Genomic DNA, 18,002 nt, shown 5'->3' on the forward strand with positions numbered 1-18,002 from the left:
TGTGTGTGTGTGTGTGTTACAGAGTGGAAATTAGGTTAAAGCACAGCAGGTTAATGTCACAACACAATTCCCACCACCATCTCTCTCTCTCTCTCTCTCTCTCTCTCTCTCTCTCTCTCTCACTCACTCACTCACTCACACACACACACACACACACACACACTGGCCTTTCCATCTTTATGGGACCCTGATTTCTATCATGCCTTCCCCGGTCCCTGATCCTCAGAAAACCTGACTCGTTACAGTGTGAGTGCTCACAGGTGTGTGTGCACTCGTTGAGGATGAAGCTGAGGATGGAGAGAGCAGGTCTGTGTGTGTGTGTGTCTTTAAATCTGCACTGAAGTCTGTTTGAAGCATCGTTAGCACACCTGGATGTTGTCTCCAGCTGATTGAAAGAAGATGATCTTTGTAAGGAAGCTGCTCCTGAGGACCCCGATGAAGCTGCTTTCTTCTTTCTTTGTTGGCCTGTTTTCTGTGACTTGTTGATTTCCTGGAGCATGTTTGAGGTGAGGGTCCTCTCATGGGGTCAGACAGTTGTGGAGCCGCCATGTTGGGTTCCAGATGTTTCATCAGCTTCAGTGTTTTGTCAGCACAGATTCGTTTGTTTCATCTGCTTCTGTTAATAAACTTTAATCCTTCTCATGATGACGGATGCTTGGATACAGTCACGTTCTTTTTTTTTGTCCATTAAATTTTTGGTCTTAATATTATCAAACTGATAATAAAACAATAATAATAACTGGGTGGACGGCTCGTTGTAGCTCTGCTTTGTTTCCATTTAGCATCAGAAACTCATGTTGGCGTGTCGTCATGGTGATGTGCTGTCAGCTTGTGTGATGGTGATGCTCAGCTCCCCCTGCAGGGGGGGGGATGAAGCTGTCGTGGATCTGACTCTGACTCTCATTGGTTTGTTCAATCCAACCAATCAATGACAAGCAAACATCCTGTTTTTCACACGACCGTGACCTCTGACCTGTGACCTCTGACCTATGGTTCTTGTTATGTGGTGTGCATGAATGTACTGTTACTGTTAGATTCTCTCCCCTCTCTGAGCTCCTCCTCCAGGGGTTTTATTTTAATCAGCTATTTTCTGTGTTTTGGCTTCGGCAGGAATTTCCAAACTTTTGGGATCAATAAAGTTTCTGTGCTGAGGAGGTCAGGTGACCACAGGGGGCTGGGCTCACCCTCTTCATCAGCCTTTGCGTCTTCCTCAGGTCTCTCAGTCGTCTCGCCCGCTCGTCCTCCACTTTAGTGGGATTAGATGTGAATTATGAAGCGGCTCTCAGGTGTGACTCTCAGCCAATGGGAGAGCTTACAGGCCGTCTCAGACTCAGAGTCTCAGACTCAGCTGCAGATGTTGATGCTTCACTAATGTTCAGATTTACATGCTTTGGTTGATTTTTACTCTTTAGTGTGTGTGTGTGTGTGTGTGGGACTCTCGGTCAGGACTCCTAGTTAACTGAACACAACATAAAAGTAAGAATGTTTCACAATAAACATTTTTGGTCAAGTGAACATCCAGGAAATGCTGTTTGTAAAAACAGCATAATGCAGTCACTGTACTAAAGGTCAAAGGTCACTATAAGAGGAAACAGAGTTCAGTGTTCTCAGTTTGAATCGTTTTTGTTCCTCAGCTGCTCGCTTCATGAATCAAATCTGAATATTCAGACGGTCGTTTGTGTGTTTACATGAAAATGTTTGATGGACCTTCAAACGTGAGACGGGTGATTCTGGCTGTGACATCATTACTTCAGTTTGTGCCCTTTGGTCAGGATAAACTTTGTGCTCAGGGAAAAAGGTTAAAGGAGGAGGCGGTGACACATGAAATATGAATATTCAGGCTTTAATCATCAGTTTCTGCTGGACTGGTTTTTCGTACAGACGCCTTTAACCATGTGACCCAACAACCAGCCAATCAGGACGCAGGACAGGAGGAAGATGTGTGATTGGTCAGCAGCAGGTAGATTAGAAACATTTATTTCAGCTGATTTTAAAACAAAGTTTAATGTGAGGTCTGAAGAGTCGTTCAGGACCAAACTGTTGATCAATAATCAGTAATTAGTTGCCTGTCCCGGTTCTGTCTGCAATCATCGACAAAGTCAATGAAACGAGTTAATCAGGGATTCGTTTTTTTTACAACAACAAAATAGAATCAAAATAATGAAACTGTACAGTAAATAGAACAGAATAAATCAGAAAGAGACTGCTGCCTCATTAAGACTCAGCTCGTTAGCCGTGTCGCCACCCAGCTGTGATGAAGAGCATAAAGACCAAAGCAGAACCACACCTGTGTCGCTGCATCAGTTTCAGGTAACAAACATCAGATACAAGTTTATCAAGAAAAGAGAAAAAAAAAAAAGAGTCCAGGTGTGGCTCCGCCCCTTCAGGTGAGAACATCTTTCTTTTCGGCAGGCTTGAGTTCACACTGAGCCCAGTTCCACATTAGTTTCAGGAGCAGATCCTATGGGTGGAGCTTTTTCGTGAGGTCATTTTTCACCTAATGACATCACAAACGCCTCCCTCTTCCTGGTGTCCTCCACACTCTTCATAATGAGGTCAGACAGGTGGCTGTTTGAGTCGTGGAGCGAGCGTCTCAGAAGAGCAGCGGAGGTTTGTTGAACACTCGGCTCTCTGCAGAAAACACAGAAGAAGAAAAAAGCCTCTGAGACGCCATCACTGCGTCACACTTCCTGTTTCAGCTCTTTAACACGACCAGGTGAGGTCTGAGCAGCAGGTACGAACATCAGGAGACCGCCAAGTGTTTCCAAACCAAAAGATGTTTTTTTTAAATCTAAAACTAAATCCTGTTTCCTTCTTTTAAAGCAAAACCAATGAAAGGACTCAAATATGAAATGAATTAAAGCGTCGGTGTGAGAGGCTGGAAATAAAAATCACTGATGTGATTAATAAAAATCAGCCTGAGCTGCTCCACAGGATTTACTGCAGAGCCTCATGTTTGTAATTCTTCTGTTTGGGCTGCAGCACCTCCCTCTGAGCTGTGATGTCATCAGCAGCTCAGATCAGCTGATGACACGGTGACGGCTGTGATTAATGAATCTCATTATGACGTCCGTGTGTAGGAAGCTTGCCGCCACGCGCCCGTCAGGTGTTCGGTTCTGCTGCTCGCCTCGTGATTGTTTCCACGATTCAATTTCACGGCGGACACACAGATTCACACTGAGTGTGTGTGTGTGTTACCGTGAGCTGCTGAGTTCTCCTGCTGTTTGTTCTCCAGCTCGCTCTCAGGAGTCGCAGCATCTAAAAACCAACAGGAAGCCAATGACAGCGACAGCATCATCATCAGTGTGACATCATCATCACATCACAGCATCATCATCACCATCATCATCATCACAGCATCATCAGTGTGACATCATCATCACATCACAGCATCATCATCACCATCATCATCATCACAGCATCATCAGTGTGACATCATCATCACATCACAGCATCATCATCACCATCATCACAGAATGACTCAAACTGCACGTTTAGATCGTTACATTCAAACAGAACATCAAAGACACAGATGATAATTATTAAACGGGATAAACTGTTAATGAGATGATTTAATAATGAGGACAATAAACAATGATGTAATGTTATTATTTAGAGATGGTGACAGAGCCTTAATGGACCTGCTTTGGGGCCATCCCCAAACTGATCCCACCAGGGTTATAATAGTTCTGGATTTTACATCATAGTTTAGTTTTTGTTTAAGCTCAGTTTTAGTTTAGTTTTCATTAGTTTTAGTTTTTCATACTTTGTCAGGTGCGAGAGTAACTACTGTGTAATAAGACCAACAAATTATACCATTAAAAATTGTATTCAACAACCGACTGTTCACAGCAGCATTATGTGTTACATGTGTAATATTAAGGACACACATGAACATCACGAGACATCAACAGGGAGCAACACAAAGAAAAATCCAATAAACTCTTGAAGGTGTATATGTCTGTAAATATGTATCTGTCTCTTTCACTGAAAACGGTCCGTTATGGTCACCTGCTGCGATGCTGGTTCTCTGTTGGAGGAGCTGCTCAGAGGTGCTAGCTCAGTTAGATACTCACTGCTAGGCCTGAATCTGCTGTGCTGGCGGACGCGAGTGGCGGACGTCTGTTATGTGTGTTAATCGTGTCCCAGTGTTTCACCTGCGGTGCCGACAGAAACAAGAATGCTGGGACCTTCCCCTCCTGGCTCCTCCCTCTCTGTGCTCAGTTTGTTTTTCGGCTGTAAACATTTCTGTCCCTCTAGTTTTTGTTGCTTTTTTTCACTTTGTTCATTCCTTCATGTCCACGCTGACAGGTTCAGCCCCCCCCGAGTCCTTATGTTGATGGTTTGATCCCGGTACCACGCTGGAGAGCGACCCGTTCTTTCACCGATGCAGTGAAGCAGCAGTCTGCACAGGTGCTGGTTTATACACCTGTGGAAGTGACTGAACACCTGAACTCAGTGATCTGGATGGTGAGTGGACAATTTTGGCAGTATAGTGTATAAAAACATGTTATTGTAGAACTGATCAGAGAAATGCAGAGATAATAAAGTAGTAATAGATACAAGATGGAGACTAAAATTTAAAAATGCTGACGAATGGTTGAACCAATGATCAATGTGTATAAATTATGAGGTTTTACAGCTGATAAACAAATGAAAACATGTAACTATCATACAGAGCAGCACTGATGGTGCAGTGAAGACGATGAAGAGGACGGTGCTGTCTCAGCACAGAGTCACACAGGTGAGTTCAGTTTTTTATGTTCACACACACCTGTTATACAGGTTAAGGTGTTAGTCACCACCTCAGCCAATCACAGAGCTCCTGTGTGTCTGTGTGACACTATTAAAATCACAGTGGGGTGCAGAGTGTTTGTGTTCACCTGTGAGCGAGTCGGAGTGTTTGAGAGCTCGCTCCACCTGCTCTCTCCTCCTCGACTCGAAGTCCAGCGCCTCCTGCAGCTTCCTCTTCGCCTTCTTCTCCTTCTTCAGCCTCCTCTGGACCGACACTGACGAGGAAGAGGAGGCAGTGACAACGGGCTGCTGTACTGCCACAGTCTGTCACCTCTCTGACTGCCTCACCTGTCTGACCCATCTCCCCTGTCTGACCTCTGCCCTCTCTCACCTCTGGCGTGCAGCTCGGAGCTCAGCTGTCTCTGCAGGCTCTGCCGGGCGTCCCTCTCTCTCTGCAGCTCCAGCTTCATGTCTTTCCTCTCCTGCTGGTTCTGTTGGTCCTGCGAGCGAGCGCTCTCCACCGCCACCTTCAGGAGACCCTGAGACACGCACACAGGTGAGCAGTGTTTGTGAGCTGTCGTCCTAACCTGTGTCTGTTACAGCCTGGCTCAGTAAAGTTTCTGCACCCTAACACCGCTGCATTAGCATCTGCTTTGTGTATTAAACACAACAGAAAAACAAGTAGACAATAAACCAGCTTATAGGCTGATTTGATTTCATTTTTCCATCTATGATGAATAAAATGTTTATGATGATGGTGAAATGTTTCAGGTCATCTCTGGTTCCACTTTAGTAAACCAGCCTTTGCTTCACCGTCGCTACGTTACATTCATGTCTCTGTATCATCACCTCTACAGTACTGTGCAAAAGTCTTGAGCTTCCCGACAGCCAGACTTATTGTGTTTAAAGTGTTCCTGAGGAACAGTTCTCAGGTTATGAAGCTCTTCAAAGTTCTTCACTCATTTTCAGCCGTCACAGGAGCATCATCTGTTCCTGTTCCTTTAGCTCCATGAAGATAACAGTCTGACAGCATAAAACAGCACCAACAAGCTGATCCCCAAAGATCCCAGCACGGTGTCCTTACAGACTCTGGAGGACAGAGGACGAAGATGATCAGGATGTGACATCACGCCCTTCAGAAACAGGAACCGATCCCGACAGGACCCGAGTGTCCTGTTTCTGAGTCTTTGTACTTTTATGTAGTATTCTCTGTCATTTATGTATATTTGTGTCCTGTTTTATTTTGGTAGGTCAGGTGTGTTTAGTTCCCTTGAGTCTGTTGTGTGTTTGTGGTGTGTGTGTTTCCCTTCATGCTTCAACTCATCATCATCATCATGAAGGTTTGTCTGCTGTTACTCAGAGGCTGCAGGTTAGTGATGGGCAGAGCTCCACAGCGCTACCTGCTGGACACTTTTACTATCAGCACATCCTGATCACACTGTTCTAACAATGACTCTGATCAGGTCTTATTACACCGCTGATCAGGTCTCATTACACCTCAGTAATTATGATGAAGATGTTTTGGAGACATCTTCATGGAAACAGGGAAACGCTGTCGGAGGCAGCTTCAGCCAACACCTCAATTAGCTACAGTCACATGATCCGAGTGTTTCCAGTCACACTTCAGAGCAGCTTGAGGTTCGGAAGCTCGATGCAGTCTGGAAACGTCAGTATCGAGCATCCTGCTCATCTGGTGAGAGATCATCTGGACCTTCAGCTGATCCACCTGCTCTTCCTGAAGCTTCCTCAGAAATGCCATCAGCTGTGAGGAGGCCACGGGCCCCCCAGAGCCGGACCTCAGCATTACTGAGGCAATGTTGGATCATCCTGACAGAGATCAGAACCAAAGGTGGAAACATCCAGAGAAGAGCTCTGAAGGTCCTTCAGGAAGCCTGGAGACCTGTTCCTGCAGACTGCTTAGAGAAACTGCAGGAAGCTGCCTCCGAGAGTTCAGAGGTCACAGCAGAGCTCGTTAGAACAGCCTCATATTCCCATGTATGTTTGCACATTTCATCCATTTCCATAGCAAAATATAAGAAATGAAGGCTGACTCAAGACTTTTGCACAGTACTGTACTTTAATACCTACCCATTATTTTTGTTTTCAAACTATTCTGTCACTTCCTGTTCCTGGTTTATATTTTCCCATCTGCTGTTTCCTGTCTCTGCATCAGTTTCTGTTTGTCCTTATCACCTCTGCTGGCTCCGCCTTAATTTCGCACCTTCACCACCTCCACATTATCACCTGTATGTTGGTCAGCAGCGTCTCCATGGACAACAGACCGTCAGCCAATAGGAAGGGGCCAAAGGTTGTGTGTGTGTGGTTGATTGAAAGTGGCTGAGAGGTGAGTGCCAGCTTCTCATAGGTTGGTTTGATGAGGGGGCGGGGCAGCAGGCTGTCTTCTACAGGTAGGCAAAAAGCAAACACACAATGGTGAAACAACAAATACACACATCCACCTCACATTCATTCATTCAATTCAGTTTTATTTATGCAGCACCAAATCACAACAAACTGTCGCCTCAAGGCGCTTTGTATTGTGGGTAAAGACCCTCCAATAATACAGAGAAAACCCAACAGTCAAAACGACCCCCTATGAGCAGCACTTGGTGACAGTGGAAAGGAAAAACTCCCTTTAACAGGAAGAAACCTCCAGCAGAACCAGGCTCAGGGAGGGGGGGTCATCTGCTGAGGGGGGGCTGAGGGGAGAGAAAGACATGCTGTGGAAGAGAGCCAGAGATTAATAACAATTAATGATTAAATGCAGAGTGGAGTATAAACAAAGTAAATAAGGTGAATGAGAAGAAACAGTGCATTATGTGAACCCCCCAGCAGCCTAGGCCTATAGCAGCATAACTAAGGGAGGGTTCAGGGTCACCTGATCCAGCCCTAACTATAAGCTTGATCATAAAGGAAAGTTTTAAGCCTAATCTTAAAAATAGAGAGGGTGTCTGTCTCCTGAATCCAAGCTGGGAGCTGGTTCCACAGAAGAGGGGCCTGAAAGCTGAAGGCTCTGCCTCCCATTCTACTCTTAAGTATCCTAGGAACCACAAGTAAGCCAGCAGTCTGAGAGTGAAGTGCTCTGTTGGGGTGATATGGTACTATGAGGTCTTTGAGATAAGATGGGGCCTGATTATTCAAGACCTTGTATGTGAGGAGAAGGATTTAATTTAATTACATTTAGCGGTTTAATTACAGCCACCTTGAAGGTCTGTGGTACATAGCCAACTAATAAAGACAGATTGATCATTTTTAAGATTGAAGCATCAATAAATGGAAAGACTTCTTTGAACAGTCTAGTAGGAATGGGATCTAATAAACTTGTTGCTGGTTTGGAGGAAGTAACTACTGAAATTCAGGGCTTTCAAATTATGCCGGCAGCAGGTGCATTTTCCACCTACTCCACCACTCTGCACCGTCTACTTTTTAATTTTCCTAAAAAAAAAATTTTGCGCCGTCCGCCGTCTCCATTTCCAGAGCCATGTGGACGCACGTGGCAATATTTACATTCTTTCAATCTGAGCCATTTGATTGGTTCACGACTGCCATGTGACTATTAATATCGTCTGCTGCTGTCATGGCTTCTCATGCATGTAAGAGAAATAAGAGAAAACAGCAGATGTCACAAGTGGCTGCCAGGCATGGGGACCAGATGATTGGGCTTAAGAAACGGTTCAAGCCCACGTCCGAGGTTGAAAGTAAGTGATCGAGGTATACATGATCAATGTGAAGAATAGAATTCTAATGATCAGATGAGAGAAAGGTCGCCGGCCTCGTGGAAGGTGATCGTCTGCATGATTGGATGATGAATTTCAGAGCAGACCGTGCTGTTCGTTCAGGGGCAAGTTTGACCATAAAATAATATGCTTCTGTACTTTTGAAGATTTACTTTAAAAATTATTTAAAATTAAACCATAACATTGTATATAAGTAATGGTTTGTGAACACATCGGCCATGGCATTTCTTCCTTTCATAGTAGAAGTTGTTCATTTATAGTAACTTTGATATATTTATGGGAGTATTGAATGAAAGTCTTTAAAAAGTAATAAAATTTAGGGGATAGTACCAGTGTTGCCAAGTCCGCTTATTATAAGCGACTTTGGGCTTGTTTTTTTCTAAAGTCGCCTGCAAATCTCGTGAGACGCGGGTTGCGGTTTTTTGGGCTTGTTTTTGAACGTCAAGTTGCTTATCTGGGCTTGACTTTCTTTACGAGTAAATCTCGTTGATTATCTCTCGGCGCCCCGTAATAAAGCAAAAGATGAGTGGTAGGTAGTTTGTCCCTTCCAAGCCCCCGTTTCCTGTTTATCGCTTCCGCCCAAGTTGACCGGGCGCACACCCAAACAAACACTCATAACAGCCCAGAGTGAGGAGGCAGCGCAAGAATGAACTCCAGTAAGTGGGGAAAATATAGAATACATATAATAAAGAGTGTGAGAAAGAGAGCGCACTTACAGAATGGATCTGAGCTCAGATGGGAGACAGTGGGGCACGAAGTGGGTGTGCACTATATGCAGTGCATAGGGGCGCCGCACAAGAGGGGCGCGCCAAAGATGCAGCAAAATTATTTCTGTAGTTGCATTTTCTGTATTTACTGTGCATATGATATGATCAATAACAGAGTCACGGTGCTGATTAGGCACCCCTGTGCTCCTTCACCTCCCCTCCGCCTGTCGCCCCCCCCATACACACATTTTTTTTTGTTTGTGATTGATAGAAAATAAAAGCCTGTAATAGAAATCTTGTATTTTATAAGTCAATGAATAGGTGAGATCTGCAGGCATGAACACAGAGTAAACCCTGAGAGGGTGTGTGTGTGTGTGTGTGTGTGTGTGTGTGTGTGTGTGTGTGTGTTATGGGGGGGGGGGGGGGGGGGGTAGCTGCGGTCCTGATGGGAGACATATCAAAGGCATTCTTCAGATTTTGCAAGTGTGAAATATGAGCTCACCACCCTGATTTAATTCAACGTGCTAATACAGAGAAGCACACAAAACAAACTGTGCACCCTTCTCTTCTATGAGGCTAAGAAACAGGTTTCACTGCTCCAAAACACAATGAGACAAAACAAAGAAATGAGCTATATTGCACTGGAGCTATACTGTTTATAAGCAGCCTCATTTTTTAGGCTTGTTTTCATAGAGCTGGTTGCTTGTTTCTATCGGGAGATCTGGCAACACTGGATAATACTCATTAAAGTGAAACAGATGGGAAAAGACGCCCATGGAGGACAGCAAAGGTCTCTGTCACTTTGGCACGCCCCCCTGCTACTCCAAAACAATTTGAAAGCCCTGTTGTCTTCTTCACAAAGAGACCGAACTTTTGCATGTACTCCAAAGAGTTCAGGAACAGCAGCTGATTTAATTTGGGTATATTTTTTTAGGTGTTTTTGGGGATTTTGGAGCGGCCAGTTAACAGGTTAAGCTGTGCATTTGTGAATTATACCACGGAGTCAGGCACTTCTGATTTGAAGCTTTCCTTTTCAGAGGAGCCACAGTATCCAAAGTTATACGCAGTGAGGATGTAAAACTATTGACGAGATAATCGACCTCACTGGGAGCAGAGTTTAGGTAGCTGCTCTGCACTGTGTTGGCACTGAAGAGCATAACAATGAAGGAATTAGATCCTTAAACTTAGTTACAGCACTTTCAGAAAGACTTCTACTGTAATAAAACTTATTCCCCACTGCTGTGTAATCCATTAAAGTAAATGTAAATGTTACTAAGAAATGATCAGACAGGAGGGGGCTTTCAGGGAATACTGTTAAGTCTTCAGTTTCTATGCCATATGTTAGGACAAGATCCAGAGTATGATTAAAGTGGTGGGTGGGCTCCTTTCCTTTTATCTCCATACTGTCCTCTCAGTGTCACTACATCACCATGTGTTACAGTAGCTGTGTCCAAATTCAGGGGCCGCATCCTTCAAAGGCCACATTTGAAGGCCTATTATGTCACAGTGAGGCGACGAAGGCTGTCCAAATTCGAAGACACCTCCAAATGCGGTCAACGAATGCGTCCTTCTTTTCTCGAATTTGAAGGATGGGTCCGTGTATCCTTCCTGGCCTACCATATCCCATGATTCATTGTGCATGAAAACTTAAGTACAACAATGGCGGAGGATAGTGGCCAAAGAGTTAGAAAAATAACTGTTTCTGTGACACAAAATAAACTTTTAAAATATTTTCAGGCGAGAATGTAAATGTGTAAACCTCAAATATCAGCTCGTTTTATCAAGATATCGCTTAATTGCAAAAAGTGCTCCTCTGTTTTCGGAGCTGTCTGTTGCTGCTGCTCTACCAGCAGCTCGCCTCACTAGCTGTGTGCTGACCGGGCTATGGAGGCGAGCTTTAGCCGGAGAGAACGTCCAACTGCCGGCACATCCTTTTCAAACCCCAGCTGGCTTTCACCGCTGAGTAGAAGTTAAGCACAGTTATAACTCAGTCAGATGATCTCTAACAGCTGATGTTTGGTTTGTTTCCGTGTTTCATTTGTTCCTCAGCAAATCGGTTTAGCTGAAATTAAAATTAGGCATCATAATATTTATTAAACATTTTTAATTAAACGTTAATGCCTCACTTAATATAGTTGGATATTAATCATTCGCTCAGCTGTATTCCTTGATGTTGAAATGTGTTTATTATTTTAACAGCTTATTTTGAATTAAAGATTTAAAATCAAACCACAAAAAGGAGCAAAAGTTCGTTCTCCGTTTAACCAGCTGCTTTTACACAGCTGTGCTTCGCACTGTCACGGTTGCTAGGCAACATGAGCTACGCAGAGGTGAGAACAGGTGACGCTGATATGAAGGCTAGACCGTCCAATTTCACAGACGGTCACTTCCAGCCTTTGTGGTCTTCGTGGGCCGCGAAGGACCCGGTCTATGGAGGACGGGTCCTTCGAAGGATGCAGCCCCTGAATTTGGGCACAGCTGGCTGATCACCGCTGATACAAACACCAGAGGGCGTCTGACACCTGATCTGGACTTTGAATGCTTTTGTACAGGAAGCAAGTGAAAGGGGCGTGGTTAACAGTGTAATGACAAAACTGAAGTCTGTCCAAACATCATCTGCTGGTTGTCCCTGAGTTACACGAGCATCTCCTGAACCTTTCCCTGAAATCAGCCAAAACTCTTCCTGTAAATTACAATTAAATACGGACTGCTGGATGATCCGAGTCCATCAGAGTATGAAAGGATGCAGGATGAGTGAATCAGGGCCATAAACCCAGAGACATCAATAAAATATGAGGAAATATGAGTCTGTATCCAAACACCTCAGGACATGTTACTGTTCATGTACCATCTGCTCCATCGTCTCTCACACACACACACACACTCACACACACACACTCACTCACCTTTTTCTTTCAAAGCCTTTTTAATGTTTTCTGGCTCACCATCTGTGGAAACATGCAGAGCAGTGACTGTTCTCTATGCTTTACTGTGTGTATTCTTGTTTACACGTGTGGTGGGGACATAATGTTACACAGTCACATTGCAAGGACTTGACCTCTTTTTGGGGACAGAAAGCGCAAAGCTGTGAGTGGTTACCCAGCTCTGGCGTGTGTGCTGGAGGAGGGGGTGATGATGACGCAGATGAAGATGCCCTGGAAGGGGATTGGCTGGTTGGTTCCTGGGGGTGTAGCTCATCGTCACTTGGAGTGGGGCATGGGGAGGAGCTTCCTATAGGAGATGTCTGAACACACAGGAGACCGTTAGCGTTAGCTCTGGTAGCGTTAGCCGTGCTATTTTTGCTGCTGCTAGCCTCACCTTGCTCTCTTCTGTCTGGGCCCGTGACACAGCGGCCATGTTTGCTAAACTACTGAGCTGACTCATCTGATTCATCGCCATAGCAACACTGGCAGAAGGCAAGCCCACAGGGAGGAGGGGGTGTGGCATAACCATGAAAGGAAGGTCCGACAGACCTGAGGGGAGGAAAATGAAAAGGGAGAGGTTACCAAATATTTATACACTGTAATGATAAGCTAATAACGGTCAGTTATCCAATCAGAGCAGAGCTGTGACTCACGGTTGGTTAATAGCGAGCTCTGCTGCTGCAAAGTGTTGAAGTGTAGAGATGCTGAACCAGCAGGTGGCGCTACAATCGAAGAGGAAGGAGAGAGGAGCTGCTGCTCCTTTTCCCAGGATCCTTCACTGCCTCCTGCTGAGGGAATAAACTTTTAGATTCTGGTGCTCTCTTTTGATTGGTTGGACAGTCAGACCAGAACAAACTGAAGGAATCGAACCTGTGTCATCGTTCTCTGACTCGGCTCCGCTGTGATGTCGCTGCTGATCACTGCTGCCATGGAAACGCATGAGCATCCTCATCTTCTGCAGCTTCAGAGCCTCGGCCATTGCCGCCGCTGTCAAACCTGAAGGCAGGAAAGCAAAGAATGATGGTAGAGTAAGTCCTGAAGGGGGCGCTGCTGCACTCACATCAGGAATGTTTGGATTTTGTCTCCTGTAAATATCACAGGAAATGATGTCACCCTGCAGTGCTTGTTCACCTTGTGAATGTTTGTTCAGAAATCAGAACTAAACTGAATCATCTTTCTTTTTTTTTTTTACTGTTGGTCATAAAAGTTTTTCATACCTAGAGAGGAGGAGGAGGAGGAGTCGATGAAGGTAAGTGTTTCTAGGAACTTACTGACTGAGTTGAGTTGATCAATAATTAATAATTAATAAACCCAGCAGCCTGAAAGTCTCCAGTGACTGTCAGTGTCGCTCGCCCACGTCTCTCTCCCTGCAGCCACTTGGCCCAGTTAATTGGCTCCACTAATTAATTCGTTTAGTATTAACAAGGGAATCCTACTAACGAGCAGTCGGCCCTCCCTGCGGCTCGTTAAACTCCTCCCGATGAACAAAAACACAAAGAAAGTTTGAATCTTGTTCCTGCAGCAGATTCTGTGATGAGGTGTGATTAGCCTAGCGTAGTGCAAAGACTGGAAGCAAGGGGAAACTGTTAGCATCAGGGTGGTCACCTGAGTCTGGGCGCAGGTATAATTAACTCAAATTTGCTGAGGGTGTTGAAGTCTGATCTCAGCCAAAGCTGACACAGAGCAGCACACAGGCCTCGAGGCCACAGCAGCTACTTCAGCTCAGAGGACCAGAAAGGTCCAATTCTCTTTTTTCTAATATGGTCACGATCAGGGGTGAAAGTAAGCCAGTACGGTCCGGTACTGTGTACCACTAAAAGATTCTGCGCCAGTACGCAGTACCGGCAAAAGTTGGAGCGGCTGTTTGCTGTAAAGCCGTCATTCAGAACCGGTCACAGCTGCACTTTGGGTCAGAATAAATCCGCTAGCAATAAGCAGTCTAAAACACGACGTAATCAGTTAATAAATTGCTTTTTTTTTCTCATTTCAAATTGATTCTGAACTGTTCGTGCTATGCTGGAGCCTCAAGTCTCTAGCTTCTCTCCCCTCAGAGATCGAGGACAGCCATATAAAATGCACTGCATCCGTTCTGCTTACGGGACGGATGCAGTGCATTTTATATGGCAGGCTAGACCCTCCTATTTTGATTGACACCTCATTCAGCCAATCATGTAATTGGGTGCACCAAAATCAACCAAAACGCTACGTGACACCCCCTGGTTATTATTGGCTCTGGAAAACCCATTTCTTAATATGATTGGCCGAATGAGGTGTCAATCAAAATGGGAGGGTCTAGCCTGTCATATAAAATACACTACATCCCGGAGGACAGGACACTGCAAGTTAACGGGCAACGACAGGGGTTTTCCAGAGCCAATAATAACCAGAGGGCGTAGTTTTTTCAGGTGATTTTGGTTCAGCCAGTTAACAGGTTAAAACTTTCACCGCTACGTTTAATGTCAGTCTGCTTGTTACAAACTATCTCAATTAAAAACAAAGAGAGATTAACTAATTGTGTTTCATGTTATTCTGCTCAATTTCAACAACACAGCACAGCTCAAAAACACTGCTTATGACCAGAGATTTCATTTACGCTACATGAGAGCGCATTCAGCTCCAAAACACAGTAGATGCCAAGAGGACTGAGGTTTGAGAAAGTTTGGTGGTTATTTCTGTCTGGAAGTTTTGTGTTGGTGGACAGAGCCAGAATGCGTGGAGGTGGTCATCAGTTGTAAGTGTGCAAAAATCTCAGTTCCTTAACAACCAAAATATATATATATATATATATATATATATATATATATATATATGTGTGTGTGTGTGTGTGTGTGTGTGTGTGTTTGTCATAGTATCGGCAAGAATTTAAAACTACTTTCACCCCTGGTCACGGTAGATGGAAAATAAAAGGCGACTGAAATAAAGGTTTGTTCTTGTAGAAAATGAAGGAGGTGCTGCTGCAGGAACACATTCAGACTCTCAGGTGGGAGAATCAAAGTTTCTAAGATTTTCTCAGTTAAAGGTTTAAAACAGCAGCAGCAGCAAAGATGAAGCTGCTGTAGCCTCTGGTGGAGCTGCAGTCTCTCTGACAGTGAGCAGGAAAAAGGTGGAGACCAAGAACCCAAACAGGTGTTTCGGCTCCTCTTTATTTCTACCTGCAGCAAGCACCTGGGGCAGCATTTACTGCCCTGCTTCAACACTTCCTTTCACAGAATATTCATATCAAATATCCAGCCTGGGCTTCGTGTGCCGGGACTCATCCCGGCTCAGTCATCTCAGGTTGTTAGAACACTTTGAGCTCGACGGTCTCTGATTATTAACGATCTTCTGGTCCCAAGTTTAGCTTCTGTTTCCTGAAAAATGGCCCATTGATCAGAATCAGAATCAGAATCAGGTTTATTTTGGCCAAGTATGTTTACACACACAAGGAATTTGGTTCCGGTTGATGGTGTCTCTCTAGTATTATACAGTGTCCTATAATTTAACTTAAATGCTATACAATATACAATACACAATATACAATACAGGTCTGGGAAGGGAAGGTGCAGTGTAATTTAAGAACTACAATATCCAAAATCTAATAAATAATAAAATAAAATAAAGTGTAGTGTGCATTGTAGTGTGACAACAAAGTTTGTAACATTAGGCAGTTGTGTAGAGATCAATGTTACTGATCAGCTGTTAATGAGTGTGATGGCATGAGGAAAGAAACTGTTTGAGTGTCTGGTGGTTTTTGTGTACAGTGATCTGTATCTCCTGCCTGAGGGAAGGAGCTGAAATAAAGTGTGTCCAGGGTGTGAGGAGTCTGAGATGATTTTCTTTGCCCGTTTCCTGGTTCTAGAAGTGAACAAGTCCTGAAGGTTTGGCAGAGGAGCACCAATGATTTTCTCAGCAGTTCTAATAGTTCTCTGCAGTCTGTTTCTGTCTTGTTTTGTTGCTGCTCCAAACCAGATTGTAATAGAAGAGCACAGGACAGGTTCAATAACCGCGGAGTAGAACTGCCTCAACAGCTCCTGCGGCAGACCGTAATTCCTCAGTTGGCGCAGAAAGTACATCCTCTGTTGGGCCTTTTTGAGGATGGAGCTGATGTTGAGCTCCCATTTCAGGTCCTGAGAGATGGTGGTTCCCAGAAACTTGAAGGTTTCCACATTCTTCACAGGGCTGTTGGTTATAGTGAGGGGGATCATTGATGAGGGGTGTCTTCTGAAGTCCACTGGCATCTCCACAGTCTTAAGCGTGTTTAACTCCAGGTTGTTCTGACTGCACCAGAGCACCAGCTGTTCAACCTCCCGCCGATATGCAGACTCATCACCATCGTGTATGAGTCCGATGACTGTTGTGTCATCCGCAAACTTAACGAGTTTAACTGTCGGGTCTGTCGATGTGCAGTCGTTGGTGTAGAGGGAGAAGAGCAGTGGGGACAGGATGCATCCTTGAGGAGCTCCAGTGCTGGTTGACAGTGTATCTGAAGTGATTTCCCCCAGCCTCACTGGCTGCGTTCTGTCTGTCAGGAAGCTGGTGATCCACTGACAGATGGCAGGAGGTACGGTGAGCTGAGAGAGTTTGGAGGAGAGGATATCGGGTTTTATGGTGTTAAACGCAGAGCTGAAGTCAACGAACAGGATCCTAGCATATGTCCCTGGGCTGTCAAGGTGTTGTAGGATGTAGTGCAGTCCCATGTTAACAGCATCATCCACTGACCTTTTTTGCTCGGTAGGCAAACTGCAGGGGGTCCAGCAGGAGTCCTGTGACATTCTTCAGGTGAGCCAACACCAGACGTTCAAAGGACTTCATTACTACAGACGTCAGTGCGACAGGCCTGTAGTCATTTAATCCAGTGATGGAGGGTTTCTTTGGTACTGGAATGATGGTGGATTTTTTGAAGCAGGAGGGGACTTCACACAGTTCTAAGGATTTGTTGAAGATCTGCGTGAAGACCGGAGCCAACTGGTCAGCACAGGTTTTGAGGCAGGAGGGGGAGACACCGTCTGGGCCTGGTGCCTTCCTGATCTTTTGTCTCCTGAAAAGCTGGCTCACCTCCTTTTCATGTATTGTCATTCCAGTAGATTGACTGACAATAGTTTGATCAGGGAGAGAGGGTAAGGGTGTGAAGAGGGCAGTTGTTGTCTGGCTGGAGTGAGTGGGAGATGTAGACTTGTCTCTCTCAAACCTACAGTAGTAGCTGGTGAGATCATCAGCCAGGTCTTTGTTTGCTTCAGTAGGGGGTGGTGGACTCTTGTAGTTTGTGATGACTTTAAGGCCTTTCCACACTGATGCCGGGTCGTTGGCTGAGAACCTGTTTTTTAGTTTCTCTGTGTATGTTCTTTTCGCCCGTCTGATCTCTTTTGTCAGTGTGTTCCTGGCCTGCTTGTACAGGTCTCTGTCCCCACTTCTACAGGCGTCATCCTTATTCTGACGAAGCTGTTTTAACTTGGCGCTGAACCATGGTTTATTGTTACTGTATGTGCGAAAGGTCTTGGTTGGCACACACATATCTTCACAAAAACTGATGTAGGATGTCACAGTGTCAGTCAGTTCGTCCAGATTTTCAGTAGCAGCTTCAAAGACACTCCAATCGGTAGAGTCAAAACAGTCCTGCAGTTCTTGCTTTGCCTCCCTGCTCCATTTCTTCACAGTTTTGACAACAGGCTTTGCAGATTTTAGCTTTTGCCTGTATGTTGGAATGAGATGAACCAGGCAGTGATCAGAATGTCCCAAAGCTGCCCGAGGAACAGAGCGATATGAGTTTTTAAGTACTGTATAGCAGTGATCCAATGTATTATTTTCCCTAGTGGGAATATTAATATGCTGTTTATATATCCACTTCTGTTTGAACATGAATATCAAAGCCTGAAATTTTCACTGGTCATTCTTACGATCAACACCAGGATCTGTGATCTGGG

General features: G+C 44.8%; 1 protein-coding gene across 1 annotated transcript in view; it reads right to left on the reverse strand.

The window, feature by feature from the left end:
- Nucleotides 1-1,921: 1,921 nt before the first annotated feature.
- Nucleotides 1,922-18,002, reverse strand: part of LOC115791923 (dachshund homolog 2-like) — a 28,558-nt gene continuing 12,477 nt past the window's right edge. Inside the window, exons 3-12 of the mRNA XM_030746221.1 lie at nucleotides 12,973-13,098; nucleotides 12,756-12,890; nucleotides 12,497-12,651; nucleotides 12,278-12,422; nucleotides 12,124-12,126; nucleotides 6,979-7,136; nucleotides 5,126-5,273; nucleotides 4,884-5,009; nucleotides 3,199-3,258; nucleotides 1,922-2,631 (exon numbers count right to left, since the gene is read on the reverse strand). Coding sequence (XP_030602081.1) covers nucleotides 2,594-2,631; nucleotides 3,199-3,258; nucleotides 4,884-5,009; nucleotides 5,126-5,273; nucleotides 6,979-7,136; nucleotides 12,124-12,126; nucleotides 12,278-12,422; nucleotides 12,497-12,651; nucleotides 12,756-12,890; nucleotides 12,973-13,098 — 1,094 coding nt within the window. The 3' untranslated portion in view covers nucleotides 1,922-2,593. The remainder of the gene's footprint in view (nucleotides 2,632-3,198; nucleotides 3,259-4,883; nucleotides 5,010-5,125; nucleotides 5,274-6,978; nucleotides 7,137-12,123; nucleotides 12,127-12,277; nucleotides 12,423-12,496; nucleotides 12,652-12,755; nucleotides 12,891-12,972; nucleotides 13,099-18,002) is intronic.

This window comes from Archocentrus centrarchus, chromosome 14 (assembly GCF_007364275.1).
Source record: "Archocentrus centrarchus isolate MPI-CPG fArcCen1 chromosome 14, fArcCen1, whole genome shotgun sequence".
Taxonomy (NCBI): domain Eukaryota; kingdom Metazoa; phylum Chordata; class Actinopteri; order Cichliformes; family Cichlidae; genus Archocentrus; species Archocentrus centrarchus.